This window comes from Fulmarus glacialis, unplaced genomic scaffold (assembly GCF_000690835.1).
Source record: "Fulmarus glacialis isolate BGI_N327 unplaced genomic scaffold, ASM69083v1 scaffold15960, whole genome shotgun sequence".
Lineage (NCBI taxonomy): Eukaryota > Metazoa > Chordata > Aves > Procellariiformes > Procellariidae > Fulmarus > Fulmarus glacialis.
The window spans coordinates 22724-42944 of record NW_009187242.1 but is presented as its reverse complement, the minus strand read 5'-3'; the positions used below and the strand labels follow the sequence as shown (position 1 = coordinate 42944).

Below are 20221 nucleotides of genomic sequence, written 5' to 3'. Positions count from 1 at the left end.
AACTTGCTAATGGTGCATTCAACTCCTGAATCCATTGATAAAAATATTGGACAGGACTGGTAGCTCTGAGGAACATCGTTAGTGTTTATATTGCATTTGTAACTAGCAACTCTTTTATAGCCAAACGGATCCATAATATCCTATTCTAATTCCCAACTGCGTAGAAATTTCCATTCTGTATGTCTGCTGCAATTGGTTTGCTCTGGTTTGCTCTTCTTGTGAGAAGGAGGTAAAGCACAGAAACCTTGTTACCCCTGGTTTTATGAAGTGGTTGTATTATGAGGTGGCATCTGTGGGGTCTAAATACAGACTTGGAATTGGTACTGGAATAACCTGGGTTACATATGGTCTTTCTATGTTCGCACTTAAAGAAAAGCATAATTTGGGGGCAATACAGAATACTGCTGTTCTGAGTACTGTCCGGTTTTAAAACTACTGGCTCTGCAAGCCTATCCTCGCTTCTTTTCAGCCTCCTTGTATAGCTAGGCTGAATATGCTCCCCTTCTTGTGGGGGCTAAGTATGGGCTTAGGCTTTTACTGCCATTTCAGCATTAGAATCTGGAATAAGGAGATTTCCTTGTTTGCAGTGCTAATGTTTGCTGACACCTCAACCAACTGATAGAAAAAGAAGTAGAATACAGTTTAAAGAGTAATGTTAAACTGTGCAAATCGTGATGCTGCCTTCTTAGAGTTCCCTGCTCTTCTACTAAACAGTTTCTAACTTCTGAAATGACTGGATCACAACAGTTGTCTTCTCTATGTTACTTCAGTTCTTGTTTAGAGACACTCTCCTAGGACTATGGGGTTTTCCAGAAAAATTATATATTATCCTATAATTTAAACTGCATAGTAATGAGTGTCCCCAGAGGGATTACAAAGAAATTGCACTTGAAAAGTTTGGTTTTGCAAATTAAACACTTTTGCAGATTTTTAAAACTACATCAGAATATATAAAAAAAAAATTGAAGAAGTAGGAGTCTTCTAATTTTATAAGTAGGATTTTATAATGAGAACCTGTGCTGATACTGAGAGGCTTCTTATGCTTTTGAATCCACAACAGAGTTCTATATGTCACTTTCTGATGCTATAACTTCTTTGTATTGTGCTGCTGTCTAGAATGTAGACTAACATAACTTGGCCTGGTTTTTAGTTTATAAACTTTATGAAAACCTAGATAATTAGCAACTGACTCTAGCTATGGACTTAATGATAGTATGTATTATTTCTGCACTAATCTATAGATTTCCTTCACTGAAATATGTATACCTGGAACTTGCCTTTGCAAGGTGTGATCACTGATGTGCACAATGATTTAGGGAGAAAAATGATATCTATTATAGGCATCTAAGCAGGCTAAGATTCTTCAAACCCTCTCTTGCTTACATTTTTCCTGCTTTCAGTTTAGCTCTTCTCTATATGGCTGTTTTTTTAATTAAGCTGAAGGTGAGGCTGTCAAGAAAACTAAGTGGTTACTTCAGACTCTTAGGGAAAATAGTCATCTGTTTTTCTGAAGAGTAAAATTTATGAAAGTACCAAACAGACTTAAGATTCACAGCTCCCTGTTTCAAAAGTGACTCTGACTTCTAAGTTGCACTGCTTTCCTGTGATGCTGGGGTTCTAAATGTGCTCATTTTATAAGTGTTTCTTTGAAAATTTTCTGATCTTTGGGGCTGTAATGTCTGCTGAACAATGCAATCCTGAATAAATAAAGCTTTGGATTCTTGGGGAATAAAACAACAATGCCTTCACTATTTGCTCAGTGCATACCTTCTTTTCTCCCTGCTCCCAGCCGTAATGTTTTGTGCTGTGGAGCTGAGCTGCAGGCCACTGCCGCGCTGGGGCATGCCGTGAGTGCTCTGCTGCTCTCTGCGGGGGACAATGGCTGCAGTGTTGCGAGGGCGTACACGGGGCAGTTGATGGCGTTTCTGTGGAATCGCAGTGGTGTATGGCATCTACTGAAATCTGTAGGATAAGCAAACGCAAAAATTCCTTTAAGCTGCCAGGCCTCTGAAAATGCCATGTTATGGCCTCATTGATAAATGCCACAAATAGCAGAACAGTCATGAAGGAGTTGGTTCAAACTGGGAGACTGCATGCCATTCATGTTCAAATTTTAACTGTGGACAGAAATTCTTGTCTTCCCCACCCCTGAGTATGTGTTGTGAGCCGTCTGCTCTAAAACTTTGTCTCCTGTCAGCTGCCATCTCCAGTGCAACAAATCTTTTCCCTGAAACCTGGTGCACAGAAGTAGGGCCTAGGCCTGCTTTTCATTACCAGTAGTAGGAAGATACGAGATGCCCTTGTTTACATTCCCAGGTACAAGAAGAACAGATAAAACTTCAGGACTAATTGCCATTTGCTTCAGCTGTAGTAATACTGAGCTACAGCAAGCAGCCTTTTTAAGAGTGTGTTAAAATGATCATCAGTCTTCAATTACTATTATAAAGTAGCAGACTACGATATTGAAACTAACCTCAAATAAAAATGTGATTTTCTTTTTTTTTTTTTTTGTAACTGGCTTCCACAAATATTATGTTTAGGAAGAATAAACTTCTTTAAAACTGGTTTTTATTTTTGAGTATCCAATGGATTTGTTGGGTACAGAGAGAGTTCATAAATCTACAGATAGAAGGCAGCTCTCTTTTCTTATTTCTGCCCCTCCAAACCTCTGCAGTATAAACAGCTAGACATGTTGCTTATGTTCTGCTTACACTTGTATGCTACTTCTACTGGTCTGATCACCGACTTTTAGTTGTCTGCTTGTTCCTTTTGTCTCTTGAAGATGATAACGTGCTTTATTTTTCTTGGGAGTTCATATCATGTGATTCATAAAAGTCATTGAGATGTATGCCAAAATGCTGGAAATGCAGAAGTTAACAGAAATTAACACTGTAGGAAGTATATTAATTTTTAGAAGACAGTAAAATACAGAAAAATTTGGCTCACATGAAGAAGTCTTCCGTTATTTTAAAAATAAAGATCCAGAAAATCTAAGAACTATTTAGTGACACTTAATGGTGTAAAATACTTAAATCCATTTAGGGACTGAATTTTCCTTGTACATTCAAGTCAATTTTTTTTATGAATTGAAAAAAATTCAAATGTCTTTATTTTTGTCAGTGATATGTATAGCTTTCAAAATATGGTGAACAGTGTATCATAAGAAAGCCACAGCTTTATAATCTATTTTATTGATATTTTAAATTTTCCTGACTAATACTGTTGAATAACAGTACCTGTAATTAAGGATTTTACTGATTTCTGATAGTACTTTTCTCTTTTTTCTTATTTTTTCTTCTTTTTTTTTTCCTTTTTTTTTTTTTCAGAAAAGAGCAAAAGGCCAAGTGCTGTTTGACAAAGTGTGTGAACATCTCAATTTACTGGAAAAGGACTATTTCGGGCTGTTGTTTTATGAGAATTCAGAACAGAAGGTAAGCCTGTATGAGGGTTTTGTTTGTTTGTTTTTCTACATTGCTACTGACTTCAATAGTTTAGTGAGGTATATTGTATTAAATGTATACCATTACAAACATTTGAGTAAACTGTTGCCAAATGGCAATTCTAGTCTGCTGTAAACTTGCAACATGTGCAGGATACTGATGTGTATGTTGATACCTAACAAAATGCCCATTTATTATTTAGAGTGGTGGAATATTTAAAATTTCTGCATTTTTGAGAAAACTAATTAAGTAATTGCTAGGCTTTGTAATAAAACAGTAAAATAGTATAGTGAAATGGTATGCCATCCCTGCTAGTGAAGATAGGAAACTTTAACTAATATCTTTGCCTTAACAGTCTGACAACTGCCCAAATTTCTGAAAACTTTAATTATTTACTTTTTTTTTAAAAACAAGCAAACAAAACTTTGGATGATAAATGATAAAAAAAAAAAAATCTTCTACCTTACTTTCCAATAATTCAGCTGCCTTTTCTCCTGTATGTTTAATAATGCTTTGAACAGGAACATGAAGGAAATCTTGCCTCTAAGTCTGTAACTATTAGGCCTTTGAGTTCCTTTTTTATTAATTTTAAGCTTAAACAAAATTTTGACATTTGTAAAGATGAGACTGGAACTAGCCCATCACTAGTATTGGATGCGAATTTTACAAATGAATGGTGTTTTGATATGACTACATTCAAAAGGATCTTTTAAATACCATTTGGTAACTTATTTTCAGTCTTCTTTTGTACTTGCTTACATGTTGCATGGTTGAGCATATCTAGATTGCTGAGCTGAGAAAAATCTTAAATCAGTTGGTGGCATGCATTCCACTAATTACCAAAAGTCACTTTAGCTTTTCCCAGCATCTGAACGTTGTTAGTTATGGGCCAGCTGTCGCTTTGTCCATGAACTAAAGATATACCTGCGGTCATCTTTTCTCTCATAAAGAAAACAGACTAATAATTACAGATTTAAGTGGAAAAAATGGTATTTCTTTTTAATCTCTGTATTTGTAGCAGGAAACATCATTACATCAGTATTATACTTAGTCTAGAAGCTTTTGCTTTTTCTGTCATCTTTCTCATCCCACTATTGTGTTTGAAATTAAGTCTAATTTAGTGGTCTGAATAAATCTGGATTTCTGACAACTTCCATTCAAATATAGTTGTTTTCTAGAGTTATTTGCTTTGCTGCAAGGCTTTCTGTGCAGCATTGAGCAAAATGCTCAATCCCTCTGTATTAAAGATTCCCATGTATAAAATGAGCTTGATGTATTTTTACTTGGATATTTTATTTTTGGTCTTGATTTGTAAACTGTTTATAGAAATGAGAACTTCTTTGTTGTAACAATGAAGAGCATCTCAGTTGATCCTCTGAGTAATACCATAATCTTAATTATTATTTTTTATTATCACATGTTGGCCCTTTATTTGTGATACTCACTATTGAAAATCTATACTGTACACATACAGCAAAATAACATAAAGCTATAGTCTGATCTCTGGCAAGAGAGGAAAATCTAATAGCAGACCTGGGATCCTTGAACTATACCAGGAAATAGCGCACATGAGTAGAACCTAGGAGGTGGAATAGGGAGCCTTTGGCTTTTGAAAGTAGAGCAGGAAAGTCTGGATTGGTGTAGAGTTATGTCTTTTTTTTTTTCTCCTTTCTTTTTCTTTTTTATTGTGCTTCTACTTGGACTGAGAGATTTCCTCGTATTCCTCAGTCATGTGAATGGAGGAACAGAGTGCCACACTTTAAAAAGAGCCCATCTGTTTTTTCATATGTCTTTATCCTTGGAGATACTCAAAACTTGACTGGATATGAGCCTGGGCAACCTGATCTAATTCAAATCTGGCTCTGCCTTTGAATCACGGTTGGACCAGTTATCTCTAGAGGTCCCCTTCAGCCTGAATGAGTCCTTGAGCTCCCTATCCAATGACTATGGAAGTGCTACTGTAGCAACACTCATAAATGAGGTATTTACATAAATTAAGTGAGAAATATCTGGATAATGGGGTCCCTGTGGTTCAATTATTTATATGCCCAGGCTATGTCTAGCACTCTATTCAAAAGAAGAGTAGACCACTTGTCACCTGAATTATGGACAGCAGCAGGCTTTTATTTTAAAACTTCTGGAGAAATCTGGTCCACTTTGTTATGAAGACTTAAAAAACACAGTTGTTGGATTTTGTCTTCTTCATACAAGTAAGTTCTTAGTGTTATTTGGAGAAACTTAAAAAGGAGTCTTCCCTAGCAGATTTGCATTTCCCCCCACCTACCTTCTATTGCAGGATTAAGCTTAATTTATGGTGAACTGTAGGAACTACAAGATTTTGAATGCCAGTGAGTAACAGTGAAGGAGGGGTTTATTTTAGATATTTCTGGGCTGGATAGCCTATATGCTCTATATTGTACCCAAAAGGCCATTATGTGGATGGTATTATGCCTCTGGTGCAGCTCTAAGTTGTGATTACCAGGTGAGTGGGAATACCCAGGTTTTCAAAGCAGAATTGGAAAACGTGGGTTTTGGCATGAACTAGTCACTTGGCTAAGTGCTTACAGTCTTTTATGGGTTGGGCAGTCTGTACTGTAACGTGCACATTTATATAGGCTTGCTTATTTTTACTGCTATTTTCACTCAAGTTACGTAATTCAAAGCTCCCGCTTTTGAACAACACTGTGTTTGGAAGTTCTTACACCGGCTATGGTATAAACATCCTGATAATGTGAAGGGTAGCTACTGCAGTGTCTTAATACGGCAAAATTACTGGTTGTGTGCTGAGAAAGTTCCCCCTCTGCAACTGCCATTTCTTTCATGCTGGTAAGTTTGAAATTGTATAGCTACACAAAATGTGCTCAGTAAGATTGTAGCACTCATTTTTGTTATTAAAGGGATTTTTTTCATACATGGATGAAGATCGTTTAAATTGTTTTCAGTATGTTAAATATTTGTGCTATGTTTTTAACGAATGCTTCTGTCTTAGGACTTTTAAGTGTCTCAACTTTTTGTCTTAGGACTTTTAAGTGTCTCAACTTTTTTTCATTCTTTTAAAAAAAAGAAAAAAAGTTAACATTTTATGTTTTGATTTAATTAATAGATGGAAGTGTGTGGGGCTTATCAGTTGTGTTCAGCAATAGCTGCCAAAGAAAGCTTGAGGACTTGGAACTTTTACTGGTTTTAGGGCCTTCTTTTTTGTTCACCTCTGTAGAAAGTTTGAATTCTTTTTTCATCTTGGTACCAGTTCTTTCTGATGCATTTTTTCTCCTGTTATGACTGTTGCCTTTTCAGAATAAAATGCCACAATCTCTGACCTCCAGGCCAGTCAGTACTAAATGCTGAATGATGTGTTTTTCTCCTCCTTGTGCACTCATCACAGCCACCCATTTATGAGCCAGCTGTTGAATTCGATGGCAGCTGTGGGGTGTGGAAACTGAATGCCAGGCACTCTTTGGAATTAGTGCTGCTCCCTAATGCATCATTGGGGTACCATTGGAGGAGGAGTCCCATTAACTTTTCTCTATGGGTGTTCTGTGCAGCTGGGAGAGATGTTATGTCTTCAAATCAGACTGATTTTTGTTAGCTTTAATACACATTTTAAAACTATTTAGGTCAAATTACTCATTAATGATTTCTTTCGTTGTTTTGCAAATGTTAAATTTATTGGTCTAAAGTTTAGTTAGTGATTTCATTGCATTACACCCTCAAAATTTCATGAATGCTCCATTCACACTGTAATTGGTCTGCAAAAGTGTTAGAAAGCTTCTGCTCTTCTGTTCTGGGCACTAGCTGGAAATGCTGCTTTTCTGGATTTGTACAAAATACTTTTGTACTGGTAGAGAACATTTTGTTATTCTTTGACAATTCGTTACTTTGTCTCATCTATAACCTTACCATTCACAAATTAAACAAATAGATTTCTGCCTACCGGAGCGAAGTAGTGTGTATACACTTTGTCTTTTGTTTTGAAAGACAGACCTGTCTATTCTGCATTAAGAGGCCTGTTTCAGGGTAGATTCTTTCAATAGTGTTTGTTTCATCCATAACAAAAGGCACAGATGCAAAAAAACCCACCCTTGTAATTATGCATATAAATGGAATATAAACATCTGATGTTATTTGACAGAACAGTAATGAAAGTTGGTGGCAATAAGTTTACTTCCAGTTTGGAAAATCAGAAAATGAACTGTATAACTTCTGTAAAGAAAGGATTATTCTTCTCACCTTGCAACATATTCTGTATTGTATGTTCTTTTCTCCTACTTTATGGTGATAAAAGATAAAGCACTGAAAGTAACACATACTCAGGAATGCTAGTTTTCTGCTGTAGTTATGCCATGCTATATTCTATACTTACTTACTTTATTTTATACTATACTAAAATTTAAGAGTTTAAGCTACTTCTAGTTATCTTTGTAATTGGAAGAATATGGCTGTGTGTCATTTCGGAATGGAATTCATGCCAAAACTGAAAACCTAGGATGATAACTGTAGCTGAAGTGAGTCTCAGTTAAAATTATTTGAAGACTTCTGTTGTCTTCCAAGGCCTTTCCATGCCAAGGCTCTTCCAATAGATAGCAGTTTTTCTGATTTTTTTCTGATGTTACGGACTGTGCATCTCTGGAATAATTATAGTAGCTATGAAATGTAGAGATCACAGACTTCTTAAAGCAAGAAATGTGAAATTATTCTTTTTTTTTAATTATATCTGTAAAAATGATAAAAAGGGGTTTTTGCATTTAATTTGTAAACAGTATTTGTCTAATATATACATGCTGCATTGGTAATGAATCAACTTGGACCAAGGTCATTTACAGCAGGGAACTTAGTATTTTGGGTCATATTCATAGAAGCCACATCCTTTATCAGCAGAGGTGATCTACGTTAAGGGTTTGCACTAGTGCAAAAACATATAGTTCCACATTCTCCTAATCTGTTCAGACCCATAAAACTGTAGATGTTTTGTCTCCTTGAAATAAATTTGACTTTGGGTGGAGAAGCCTGTAATAAAGACTGAGGGATATGGTACTGGAAAACAATTGTTGCATCTGGAGTTTGGTACTATAGACTGAAAGGTGAGTCACATTATACCCAGTGTCCACTACTTGGCTAGGTTAGGCAAGAAACATTGGTAGATATATGCCTTTAGCAACATTTGTGCTGGCACTGAGGTCCCCTCTGACTTTAAATCTGCTAATATGTGCAGTGGTTTGTGGAAATGCAAATGTTGTTCTTAACCTTACAAGTCAGTTGCTAATTCTTCCCTACTTTGCACGTCTGTCTTTCAAATGTGGTAAGTCCTGCTGGCAGGCTGGTTGTGTGCATGTGTGTTTCTTCCATGTATATGCTTGTGTATGCGTGTCTGGCCATGGGAAATAAAGGTTCAAACACTGTATAAAGTAAATTCTCAGTAACTGCAATTAAAAAGGCTTATGTTTCTAGTCTCTCACTCAATCTATTTTCTAACATCTATGGGTAAAATTAGTGAACAGGATTGTCTGAGTTACTGATGAATATATGTTACCGATTTCTTAGTCTCATTCCCAAAGTTCTGTTTTTGGATGATCAGTCACAAAAAAGTCTCTTTGCACATATCAATAGTAACTGAAATGCTATGAGCTGTTTAATAGGTTGCACAGATTATATAAAAATATTTTTGGTGTTGAGGATAGAACACATTTAATAGTGAGGCACCTAAACATGAAAAACTGACTTTATTTGCATTGCCTAAAATAGAGCTGAGTATCTAGATTTGAACCTTGCCAGTGTATCAGTGTTAATATAATACATGTTCATAGAGAACTTTGCTTTGGGGGAGGTCGGAAAAAAAGCATGAAATTTGATTAAGTTTTTCCAAGCACCTTTGAATGTTATCACAACTAAAATGTATATGCCTTAAGACAAACAATGGGAATAGTAAGTCTCTGGAGTTCAAAAGAAATATCATCTTAAGTAACTCTATATGGGTGTGTAAGCACAGACGTGTAGAGATTACATAGCCATTCCTGAAAAGTCTGCTTATATCAATAAAAGGAGTATGAGAGAAAATTGCATTTGTCAAATGTAATTCGCTAGACCACCTCCACTGTAAGACTATCCACTTTTTAAAATTACAGGGCATAAATAGTCTAAAGCAATGACAGCCACAAAGGGAGTGGCATTACACAGTTTCATTTATGTGCATGGGTGGGGAGACTTGCTAGCAAATCACAACTTCAATTTTAGAATTCTCTGGGTTATTTTAAAATAGAACAGATGTCTGAACAATACAAACTTTAACTGCACTGTATGAAATTACTTCACCATCTTCAGTCTGAAGTGATTTTAAATGCTGGTTGTGGTTTTTTTTCAGAACTGGCTAGATTCTTCGAAGGAAATTAAGAGACAAATTCGAAGTAAGTCCTTCTGTGTTCAGATGTTATGCTCCTTTTATTTCCTCACAGAAATATTCTTCATAAACTTAGTAGCCTGGATGTTGACTAAATTGTATACTTGCAGCATTAAAATAATTTATATCTGATAATGACATATTCAGCCTTAGAACAGAAAGCAAAGCTTCTATTTCTGTGCACTGTCCGAGGAGAGAATCACTCAGCCTTGTGCTGTAGAAGTTAATCTGGATAGTTATACTGGCTGCTGCCCCAAAATTTTTGTGTGTTGTACGTGACTAACAGTTGATCTTTTTTCATCCTGAAACAGTAGATGTTTTTCAACTTTGTGCTGATGTTTGGGTTATGAGATGGAGAATGTCATCTTGCAAAGATGGTCATGGTTGTTGCTACAGGACTTTCTAACTTCAAAGACTCACTCGAAGAATATGAAACTATAAAAAGATTCTTCAATACTGATCAGTCCAGCATTGGCTTTTTTGATGTGTCCATCATTTCCAGAATGGAAATGGAATAGAGAGCATAACCTTGGAACGTCTCGCTACAATGCTTTTCAGACTGAATCCGTGTGAAAAGTCTTTCTACTTCCTATACTCAATACACAATGAGTAATTTATTTTACTCTGTTTGCATAAAACTCTGTCAAAACTCTTCACTAGCCAGGTAGCTTTTGTAGTAGATAGGGGAGTGAATAGAGAGTAAATTTAGGAGATACTCTTCCTGAGTCTACATGTCACAAAATAAGAAGCCACTAAGAAGTGCTAGACAGCCCTTGCCCTTACTGAAATTCTTCTCATTGCTTTACTCATTTGTGGCCAATACAGGGTTTTTTTGTTGTTTTGTTTTTGATGGAAACCTTCTTTTGGTAGTGCGTGATAGAAAACGTAAGTCGGGAGGAGAGGATGATGATAATAAGATTTACATGTCTACACTTCCAACACAACAAGAATTTAAGTTATTTAAGAAACTGATTTTGAACTTTTTGGGGGAATGTGATCCAGTGGAAGCACTTGTAATTAAGAACAGCAGTGTGTTTTTTACAATAATAAACAGGTGGTTTCTTTACTATTGTTAACTTCCTGTTTTAAGGCAACACTCACCTTTTTCTAGAAATCATTGTGGTGTTAATTCTGTTTTCTTTAGACCTTTCCCAATTGATGAAATCTCCTACTAGGAAGGTGTGGTTTATATTTTCAGTAAAGAAATGAAAGTTACAGAAGCCCCTTGGAAACTATTTTTTTGATCTAACATGCTCTTGTATAAGCGAACTAGACCTATTAAAATTGTGAATGTACTAGCATACTTCTGCAAGTAGAGGCCATCCTTTTAATTAAGGAAAAGTTACTCGTATTGTAACTTCTTATTCTGCAAGTCTTCATTAAAACCTATTAGTTGTCCAAATACGTGGGCTAAAGGCTATTTTGTTTGGTTTTAATATTTGACAAAAGATTGAGGACATTGAAACTTTCTGTTATTGTCTTCTGTAGTGATCTGCCTGCTATATAGCCTACAAGTAAGTGTCATGAATCTGAAGTGTAAGAACTGATCTGAAAATTTTTTTGATGCACTACACAACATGTTTTTAATACTGTATAATATGTACTACAAAAATATTTTAAGGGGATGTGATTTTTCATACAGAATGAAGACCTACATTTTATATTGGAGATCAAGTCCGGTTTCTTGAATTAGGCATCAGACTGGAATTTTTTCTCTAGTCTGTAGCACTTCAGAGTTGATAGGCATAGTGTATATAAGGCAAGCAACCAAGTAAGAACACCAGTTTAAGGATTTTAAAATGAAACGTGCTTACACCAATTTGCAAGTCATCAGCATACTGTCAGTTGTGTTCCTCATAATCAGCGTTTTAAAGTTTCCAGATATTGGAATGTACTGCAAAGACAAATTTTATCCCCCAGTTACATGAGTATCAAGGCTTTTCTTTGTTTCAGGCTTAGTTCTAAATATATTTTTCTTCGAATCAAGAATGGAAATCTTATGTACAAAAATACTCAATTATAATGAATTTAAGGTACCTGTAAAATCTGCTAGTCCATTTGAACGTTTGAAATGAAGAAACTAATTTCTTTTTCTCTTGTACAGCACAAACTGAAGCACTAGCATGCTAGATAAGCGTATCTGGACAAATACATTGAACACACAAAGGTGACACATTTGGAAATGGAGTTCAGCACGTCAGTTTGCAACTTAGTATTTATAACAATCTCTGTCTCTCTCTTACATGTGAGCAATACCAATACTCTACACATTGAGCATGTATGTACCACCTGTGACTGAGGAAGACAAAATAAGAATCCTGTAGTCTCCCCTAAGTCATGTTCTGCATCAGGCTGTCTCTTGCTAAGTCAGGGTCCTCAGGCCTTCTATGTGATCTCTTATTTGTTCAGGTTGGCCTCTGGCTGGGCAATTATGTTGGATCTCAGCAATTACTGATGTTACTTTGGCTAATGAACGTGATCCACAAATTATTGACTCTGTTCTCAGGGCTAGAAAGATGGCAAAAAGCTTGTTTGCTTTCAGCCAGCCTGATCGCTTCAGGAAAATTAATTCTTGACTTTTTTTAACTCACGTAATTGGATATCCACTGGCATGTGTTAAAACCTCTAATTAATTCAATCAGGGACAGGTGGGGTAATTGCATTTCTGTCACTATCTTCTTGAAAATTGCTACATCTAAAGTAGATTCAGGCTTTTGCAAAATTGAGAACTTCTGCTTGAAAATTGTGATGGTACAAGCAGTAGCCACTGACCTTGGAATAGTCAAATCCCAGACTTCACAGAGGGTGTGGTGGTTCACCCTTATATAAAATTTGAGAATTTCTCTGTGTGAGATGATGTACATGCAGTTAGTATAGAACACAAGATATTCCACTCAGTTTTGTCTATAAGTATTTTCATAACCCTCATTCTCAGTGTAACAGCATTGAATGAGTAAACTACATAAACCTGGTTTCATCATAGTGTTAATTGCAATTCAAGATCAATCTTTTGTCTGCAATTTAAATGTTCACAGTTACAGGTAAAGATTAGAGATGTGAATGTATAAACCATCCCAAACCCATAGGTTTTGGGAAGCCTAATCCTTTGCTTTTATTGTTTGTGTAATTGAAGTATATGAAACTGAGTTATAGACCTGGTTATCTTTCTCTTCACACAGATTTTGAAACTATTTTTGGGACATATCCTGGTTTTAGTGTGGAAGTAATTCATTCTCTTCCAAAAGGAAATTAGATTTGTACACTGTGCGGAATAGTTTAAATCCAAAGTAATGTTATGTCAATTAAATCTATTTCTAGTCTGCAGCACGATTAGTATTTTTATTGCAAAAAATACTTCCATATTGCAATATCCTGTATTGTATATCTTATAAGAAATGGAGAGGATTTGCATGTTCTGAGGGCAGAATAGGTGGGTATAGGGGGTTTTTGGGCATTCGCATCTGATAAAGGATACATTTAACTGTTTTTGCTCTTGAAGTTAACTGTAAAATTGTTTTACTGTCTTTTGTCAAGAGAATACTTAGCCAGAAAGATTCTAGAAACTCATCACTGTACCCAGGATATGACTAATCTGATCTAATTTAGGTTAACTGTTTCCACCTAAGGTAAATGCACTTGGTTTTTGAAGGAATAGGCATTTTCAGGAGGTGAGTGAGTGCATTCTGAAATAGGTGCCTGAGAGGGGAACCAAACCAAATGCCCCTTTTCTTCCATTGGCTATGAAGGGACTTGGTGGTGTCTTATGTATAGAATTACATCTCAGCAGTCTAGGGTTGAAAAAAACTATGTCCATAGCATCAAAAGAGATAATGGTTATGGTGATAGAAAAGTTGTTTTCTTTGTAGAAAGGAGTGATTAACTGAAGAACTGAAGACAGAAAACTTAATTTGCTTGTTATTTCATTCAGTTTAATTATTGAGGGGGGTAAGGGAAATCCTCTGTAATTCTATGGAAGTGGATTAGAACAGATGAAATGGTACAATAGGTAAGGCAGCTGGTGACAGATCTTGGGCTATAAGTTTAAACCTTTCTCTTCATTCATGCTGAAGACTGTTCTCAACATCCTTTTGTTAATCCAGTCATTTGGATTGGGGAACTTAAAAACAACCAAATGCAATACTGGCCTACTCTTTGAGATGTACTTAGCCAACAATTAAGGTAGTTCTGGGAATGTCATGGAGTTGAAATGGATTTTTTTACATTCTTAGTTCTATGGTATATTCTGCAACACAGCCTAAACAACTGCTCAGGAAAAAGGATGATATAGAAGAATAATGTTATGGTTAAATAGGTATATTTTCAAATTATGTAGTAGACCAAATGGTGATAAATTCATAAACACAATTCTGTGAGAATACTGTAACACGAGTTTAGAATTTTGCAGCAGTGTTCTAAAATATTTAAGAAATCTAAAGTTTGTATTTAAAGTGCTAAGGCAAGTTAAAATTAATTAAGGAAGGGGCTTGCATTTTAAATGTACAGCTCTGGCTGTCTGATTTTAATGCTAACAAAACGTATGGTTATGCTCAGGCATCAAAATATGGGGATCACTTTATGCAGGGTGACTTTATTTTATATCCATCTATTTTATGTAAATAACTATGTATCTGTAAAAGTTGTAGCTAATTTTGATCTTAGCTAATTACATTAGAGTCTAGATTATAGTTGGTGAAGGGAAAAGTTGTCCTGCAGAAGTGCTTCTGTATGTCTACTAATTATAAAAAATGATTTTGCAGTTTGGAGATGTCTGAGTTTGTGAGCTGAATCTTGTCAGTACAAGCAGGACTGTCTGTACTCTCCTTTTTAAGCATTTTTGAAAATGTGGACTGGATATAGATCTTCCTTATTTCTTTGATTTTCTTCATGATAATTTAAGAAAAATTATAGAAATAATTTTCTTAATTTTATGGGGCATTTTTACATCTGCCTGTGAGTAATGTATCTGTCCTAGTCACACAGTACCCTAAAAATCTTAGCTGAGACACAAGAGAGATCATGAGTAGAAGCCAGAAAAAGCCTTTACTGGAAAAAAACCCTCACTGATTTCCCAGTTTAAATGGGATGAATCATGTTAATTGTATGCTGCTAGCTGGTTGGTTATACTGCATTCTTTTTCTCTAAGAATGTGCCTAAAGTTGCCACAGAAGCATTTTTGAGGTAACAAGCTGGCTAGAAAAAATTTTGACATTTCTATGGCCCTTATTATTAAACATCAAAACAGAAAGCCTTATCAGGGACAGAATGTTAAATATCATTTTAAATATCAGATTTATTTATTTTTTTGTCTTGGCCACCAATTCAAAGCGCCAGTAATAGTGTGCATTATTGTGTGAAGACAACTACATTTGTATGCCTCGGTTATGCGGCTATACACAGTATGCTGTAGTGAGAAGTATAAATATAGACTGTGCACATTGTAGTATACTTGCTAGTCTGTATTTAGCGGATAAATGTGCTTTCAGTAATCAGGCAAAATATAAGGTCACCAACTGTCCAGAAAATATTTAGTACAAAGTCAACTACAACATTTTTTCAACGGATTAGCTATGGAATTAGTACGAGTAGACATCTGAAATTTTTCACATAGTCTATACATTTATAAAGAGTATAGATTTCCCCCCCCCCTTCAAACGGTGTCTAGGTCTCCTGGCTACAGTGCTTTCTGAAAGCTAACTGTAGAAATACTGACAAGAAAGAGAAATAGGTTAAGCAGGAATTCATCTGTTGACTAGTTTAACTGCAATTTTAGACCAGGAAAAATTGCTTCATTCCAGGAAACATTGCTTCATTCCAGGAAAACTTGAAGACTGTTTAGTACTTGTGTGGAAGGACACATCCTTCACCCATCTCTCCCCATCCCACAGCCCTGTTAATGACAAGTCTCCCTGAATACTTTTTGCATAGATATTTTAGCCCGATTGCTTCTCTTCATCAGTTTGGCTTACTCAATATGAGCAGCTTTTTATTAAATGGTGCTAATTCCCTGGGAGATAAATGATAGAAATGGGCTAATCTACTCCAGCTTTAATTCTGTTTCTCATGCTATATATATTAATTAGTGTTAGACATTTTTTAAAGGTATTTTTGTCTTAATTCTGTCTTGCACTGGATTGCAGTAGATGATGCAATGAGGCATATTTTACCCAATTCAGTACTATATGTACGTCTGATAAATTAGGCTTTCTTATTTAAGGAGTCCTGCCTTATTTTGTAAGCAAAGTTATCATTGTTCTAACAAATAATTGATAACTAGGAATATTAAGATATGCTAAAACCCTGAGCTCTCAAAAGGAAATAGTGACTTAGTAGCCAGATGGAGAATGAGGTTCACACTTAAGCAGAAATTGGAGTGCTCCAATGAATAGTCACGTCTGAAAAACTGAAATAATTTTTGAAATGTTGAAAGGCATTAGAAATCTTGACATAAAGCACCTCTTCACGTTTAACAGCTGTGAAATTTTAAAACAGGATTTTTTTAAAATAAAATAACCTTAAACAAAAATGTCAGCACTTTTCTAGCATTATGTTGGAAATGGCATTTCAGTCTTTTTGTTGTTGTTAAAGTACACATTTTTCAAAGCATGATTTATCTGTGTAGGACAGATCTTTTAAAATCGTTTACTGTCCAAAATTTATCATTAACAAGCTTTATAAAATAATTACCTTTATTACAAGGATTATTTTTGCTAGGTCTTTCACCAAAATATAATTTGCATTAGGAAAAAAGGGGCGAAAGACAAAAATGGCTACTTAATTGTTTCGATAATATTTTGATTTCTTTCCTTATCTTTCTTTGTCATTTTTAGCAGATGTACATGGTAGTGTTACTTTCTTTATGTTTGGCAAGATATGATAAAGCTCAGCTGCATTTGCTTTCAAGCAGCATGCAAAACCAAACTATTAAATTCTTTTCCTAGACTCCTATTTTGGCATTTTCTATTACATATGTATGTCTGCATTGTACTTAATAAAATCTGTTTGAATTAGAAAAGTTCTACATTTTGTCAAGTTATTAGTACTTTCCAATGAACATATTCCTCTTGCACAATACTGGTAGGTAACATTCTGAGAATGTATTTTAATTATTGATAAGTGACTTCAGCTTTCAAATCTTAAAAATTTATTTAAAACTAGAGCTATGACTAAACACAACATTTTATGCTTTGTCAAATTATTAATCTGGTTTTAAGCATGCTTTTGCTTAAAAAATGCATGTGGTGTTAACAATTCTAACACATGAGAATTTAAACTTAAAATATCATTGCTATTATAGTTGCTAAAGGTATTGTTTCTCAAAAAATATTTTAAAGGAGGAATGGCTAATATTTTCTGTCTTCCATGCATTCTTTATGAATATGAATAATTTACTTATCTTTCTGTTGTATACAACGCAGACCTTATTTTGACATCTCATATTCATAGTTATTGTACAGTCTCTCAAACTAACAGTCAGTTTAAACAGGAGAAGACTGTTAGTCTTGGAGGAGTTGGAAATAAACACAAATTCAGTGCAAGTGCCTTTGAACACAGAATATCTTAAAAGTGTTAATATGTTACGGTAGTTTTCAAATTAAAAATGTCTTCTGATATTTACATAACTTACTGTAAAACATTCTTTAAAAATAATTTTTAACATGCTAATCTTTCACTTTATGTGTATATGAGTTACTACCTGATGATGAAAATAATCTATGCTTCTTACTAATATACTGTAAAAAGAGGGAAAAAACTTTCTTCAAGATTTCAGTGATGTAAGATTTATATGACTGTGTAACATTTTTCAGGACGGTTCTTTCTTTGCTTGCTTTGTTTGAGATTAACAATCGGACGTTTCCCATGTTTAGGTTTACCTTGGATATTCACCTTTAATGTGAAGTTTTATCCCCCTGATCCTTCACAGTTGACTGAAGACATCACTAGGTATGCATAGTTCCTAATTTTAAACTTAAAAATTACTGTTAGTCTAATTGGAAGGCCATATAAAATTTCTTCTTCAGTTTCTGGATGCCATAATAGGTTTGGCTATTACTGTAGAACACTATAGATGTTCTTACATCAACTGCTTTTTGGAACAAGGTTGAAAAGGCAAAGTGAAAACTTCAGGAAGAAACCTGAGAAAGAAGAATTTAATAATAAGTGGGGATATGATTTGGGTGGGAGGTAAGATGCGAATGATCATATTTCAAAGAAGCCGGTGGTTTATTGTCAGGCTGCTGCTTTATTATATAGCAAATGAGGATGTGGAGATACTGATATTAAGAGCGAAACTCAAGGAATCCAAGGTACTTCAGTAATAATCTAGGCTAGGTTGGTGAAAACATTAAATAAAGCCATAAAGCGTAATAAAACCTGAAAATAATTATTTTCCAAAGTTCTTAGATAGAAAATACTTAGAATGCAGTGGATGCTAGGCACTTAAAAAGTAGCATTACAAAACTAACATAACCAGTGGGTAGAGTGCAGGGAAGTGACACTCATTTTTTCAGGAGTTATGGAAAACCTAAACCCTTAGTTTAGGTTTGGACTTAGCTGACTCTGCTGAGGCAGGATATATGTTACTACACATTACATCGGATCAGTCTTCTGCTCAAAATAAGATAGTCTAAGACATTTAGTACGCTGTCTGTGTTTCAGCAAGTCGGTTGGCTTTTCAATTGCACGTTCAACTGATAAAATCATTTCTATGGTTATAGCTTAAAGCTAAATTCCTTAAAAATCAAGCTTCACTTGTAAAACTTTTTTTTTATTTACATTAAAAATCTGTGCTAGGGTAGGATGTCTATGGATTGTTAACTTGTTAAATTTGGTAGAAGACTGTATGCAGTACCTGAAATATTAAATTCTAATACATACATGGTTTAAGGAAGGCAATTATGGGTTCAGTACTAAACTGGATTTCTTTTGTGTATTACATGACTTGATTAGCTCGTGAACTGTAAGGGATATAAAAATTAGAATTTTAAAGCCAAAGGGAGATGTCAAAGGAAATGCATGAGTTTTTATTTGTAAACCTTAGATACGTGCAGGCTACAATGTGAAATGAAGGAGTTCCTAAGTCAGCTTTTGTTACAAACTAAATACAGTTTTTCATTCATGTATATTGGAAATCAGAATTTTCCCTGCTCTTCACATTATTTATGAAAGTAATATCGACTCTGAAAAATGGAAGTGAAATTTATTGTGTGGCAATAATGCTCAAATAATGTAAAGTGTAACAAATTATTAATGCATTGACTTATTTTAAAATATGCTTGTATGATTACATGCATCTCAATAAATTCTGCCATATCTCTCATAAACTTGCCATTGGTAACACTTTCTCTGTTCTTGTTTTTGTTTGTTTGTTTGTTTGTTTGTTTCCCCTTTCCTTTGTCTTGCAGATATTTCTTGTGCCTACAGCTTCGTCAGGATATCGCTTCTGGGCGACTGCCATGTTCTTTTGTGACTCATGCCCTCCTTGGTTCATATATCCTGCAGGCTGAGCTGGGTGATCATGACCCAGAGGAGCACCACAGTGACTATATTAGTGAATTCCAATTTGCACCCAATCAAACTCAAGAAATGGAAGAGAAAGTAGCTGAGCTACACAAAACACACAGGTGTGTCAGATACAGTGGGATTAAATGAAATCATCATGCTTTGTCACATTTATGTCAATTCTTTTAAGAGTATGTGTAAAACTGCTAAGCTGAAGTTACTGTTACTTTGGAAATCTTTTGCTATGTAACTAGAACCTCTTACTTTCATGTGTTCAAAAATGTCAGTTTGAAAATAGTAGCTTCACTAAGATCTCAGGAGAGAACTTTTGGAGAAAATATTTTTATCTGAGCATATGAATTAGTTTAAGCAACATACATCTAGAATATTTTGAAAGAGTGAAGGTGGAAATCTCTACTAAAGGAATATAATATGCTCTGAAAGAACACTTTCCCTTTAGGGCAAAAATGCTATTGATACCTTACAAACTGAGGTTTTTCTGTGTGTCTGAATTCCAGGATTCCACTCAGTTTTGATTCTCAGTTCTTTTGTCAATAAACTCAAGGCTTATTCAATGGTTTTAGGGGCTTGACTCCAGCACAGGCGGATTCCCAGTTCCTAGAAAATGCTAAGAGACTCTCCATGTATGGAGTGGATTTACATCATGCCAAGGTATTGGGGATTGGTTTGGTTTGGTTTTAGGATAGACATGTTTAGTATTAAAGAACATAGTATATGTAGATTGTTTAAAAAATTTCATACCCTCAATTCTTAGGTATAAGCCTTTTATCTCTTTGTCACAATAATTGCTCAGTTTACAGCTCTAACATCCTTAGAATTTATTTTAAATCTAAGTTTATTTAATGCATAGATGTATGTGCAGCTCGGAAAT

General features: G+C 35.0%; 1 protein-coding gene across 1 annotated transcript in view; it reads left to right on the top strand.

Annotated features, from left to right (window-relative positions):
• Positions 1-1789: 1789 nt before the first annotated feature.
• Positions 1790-20221, top strand: part of LOC104074381 (band 4.1-like protein 2) — a gene marked incomplete at both ends in the record, with an annotated part of 38154 nt that continues 19722 nt past the window's right edge. Inside the window, 6 exons of the mRNA XM_009574475.1 lie at positions 1790-1943; positions 3327-3431; positions 9796-9838; positions 17697-17772; positions 19233-19451; positions 19914-20001. Of these exons, the coding sequence (XP_009572770.1) occupies positions 1790-1943; positions 3327-3431; positions 9796-9838; positions 17697-17772; positions 19233-19451; positions 19914-20001 (685 nt within the window). The remainder of the gene's footprint in view (positions 1944-3326; positions 3432-9795; positions 9839-17696; positions 17773-19232; positions 19452-19913; positions 20002-20221) is intronic.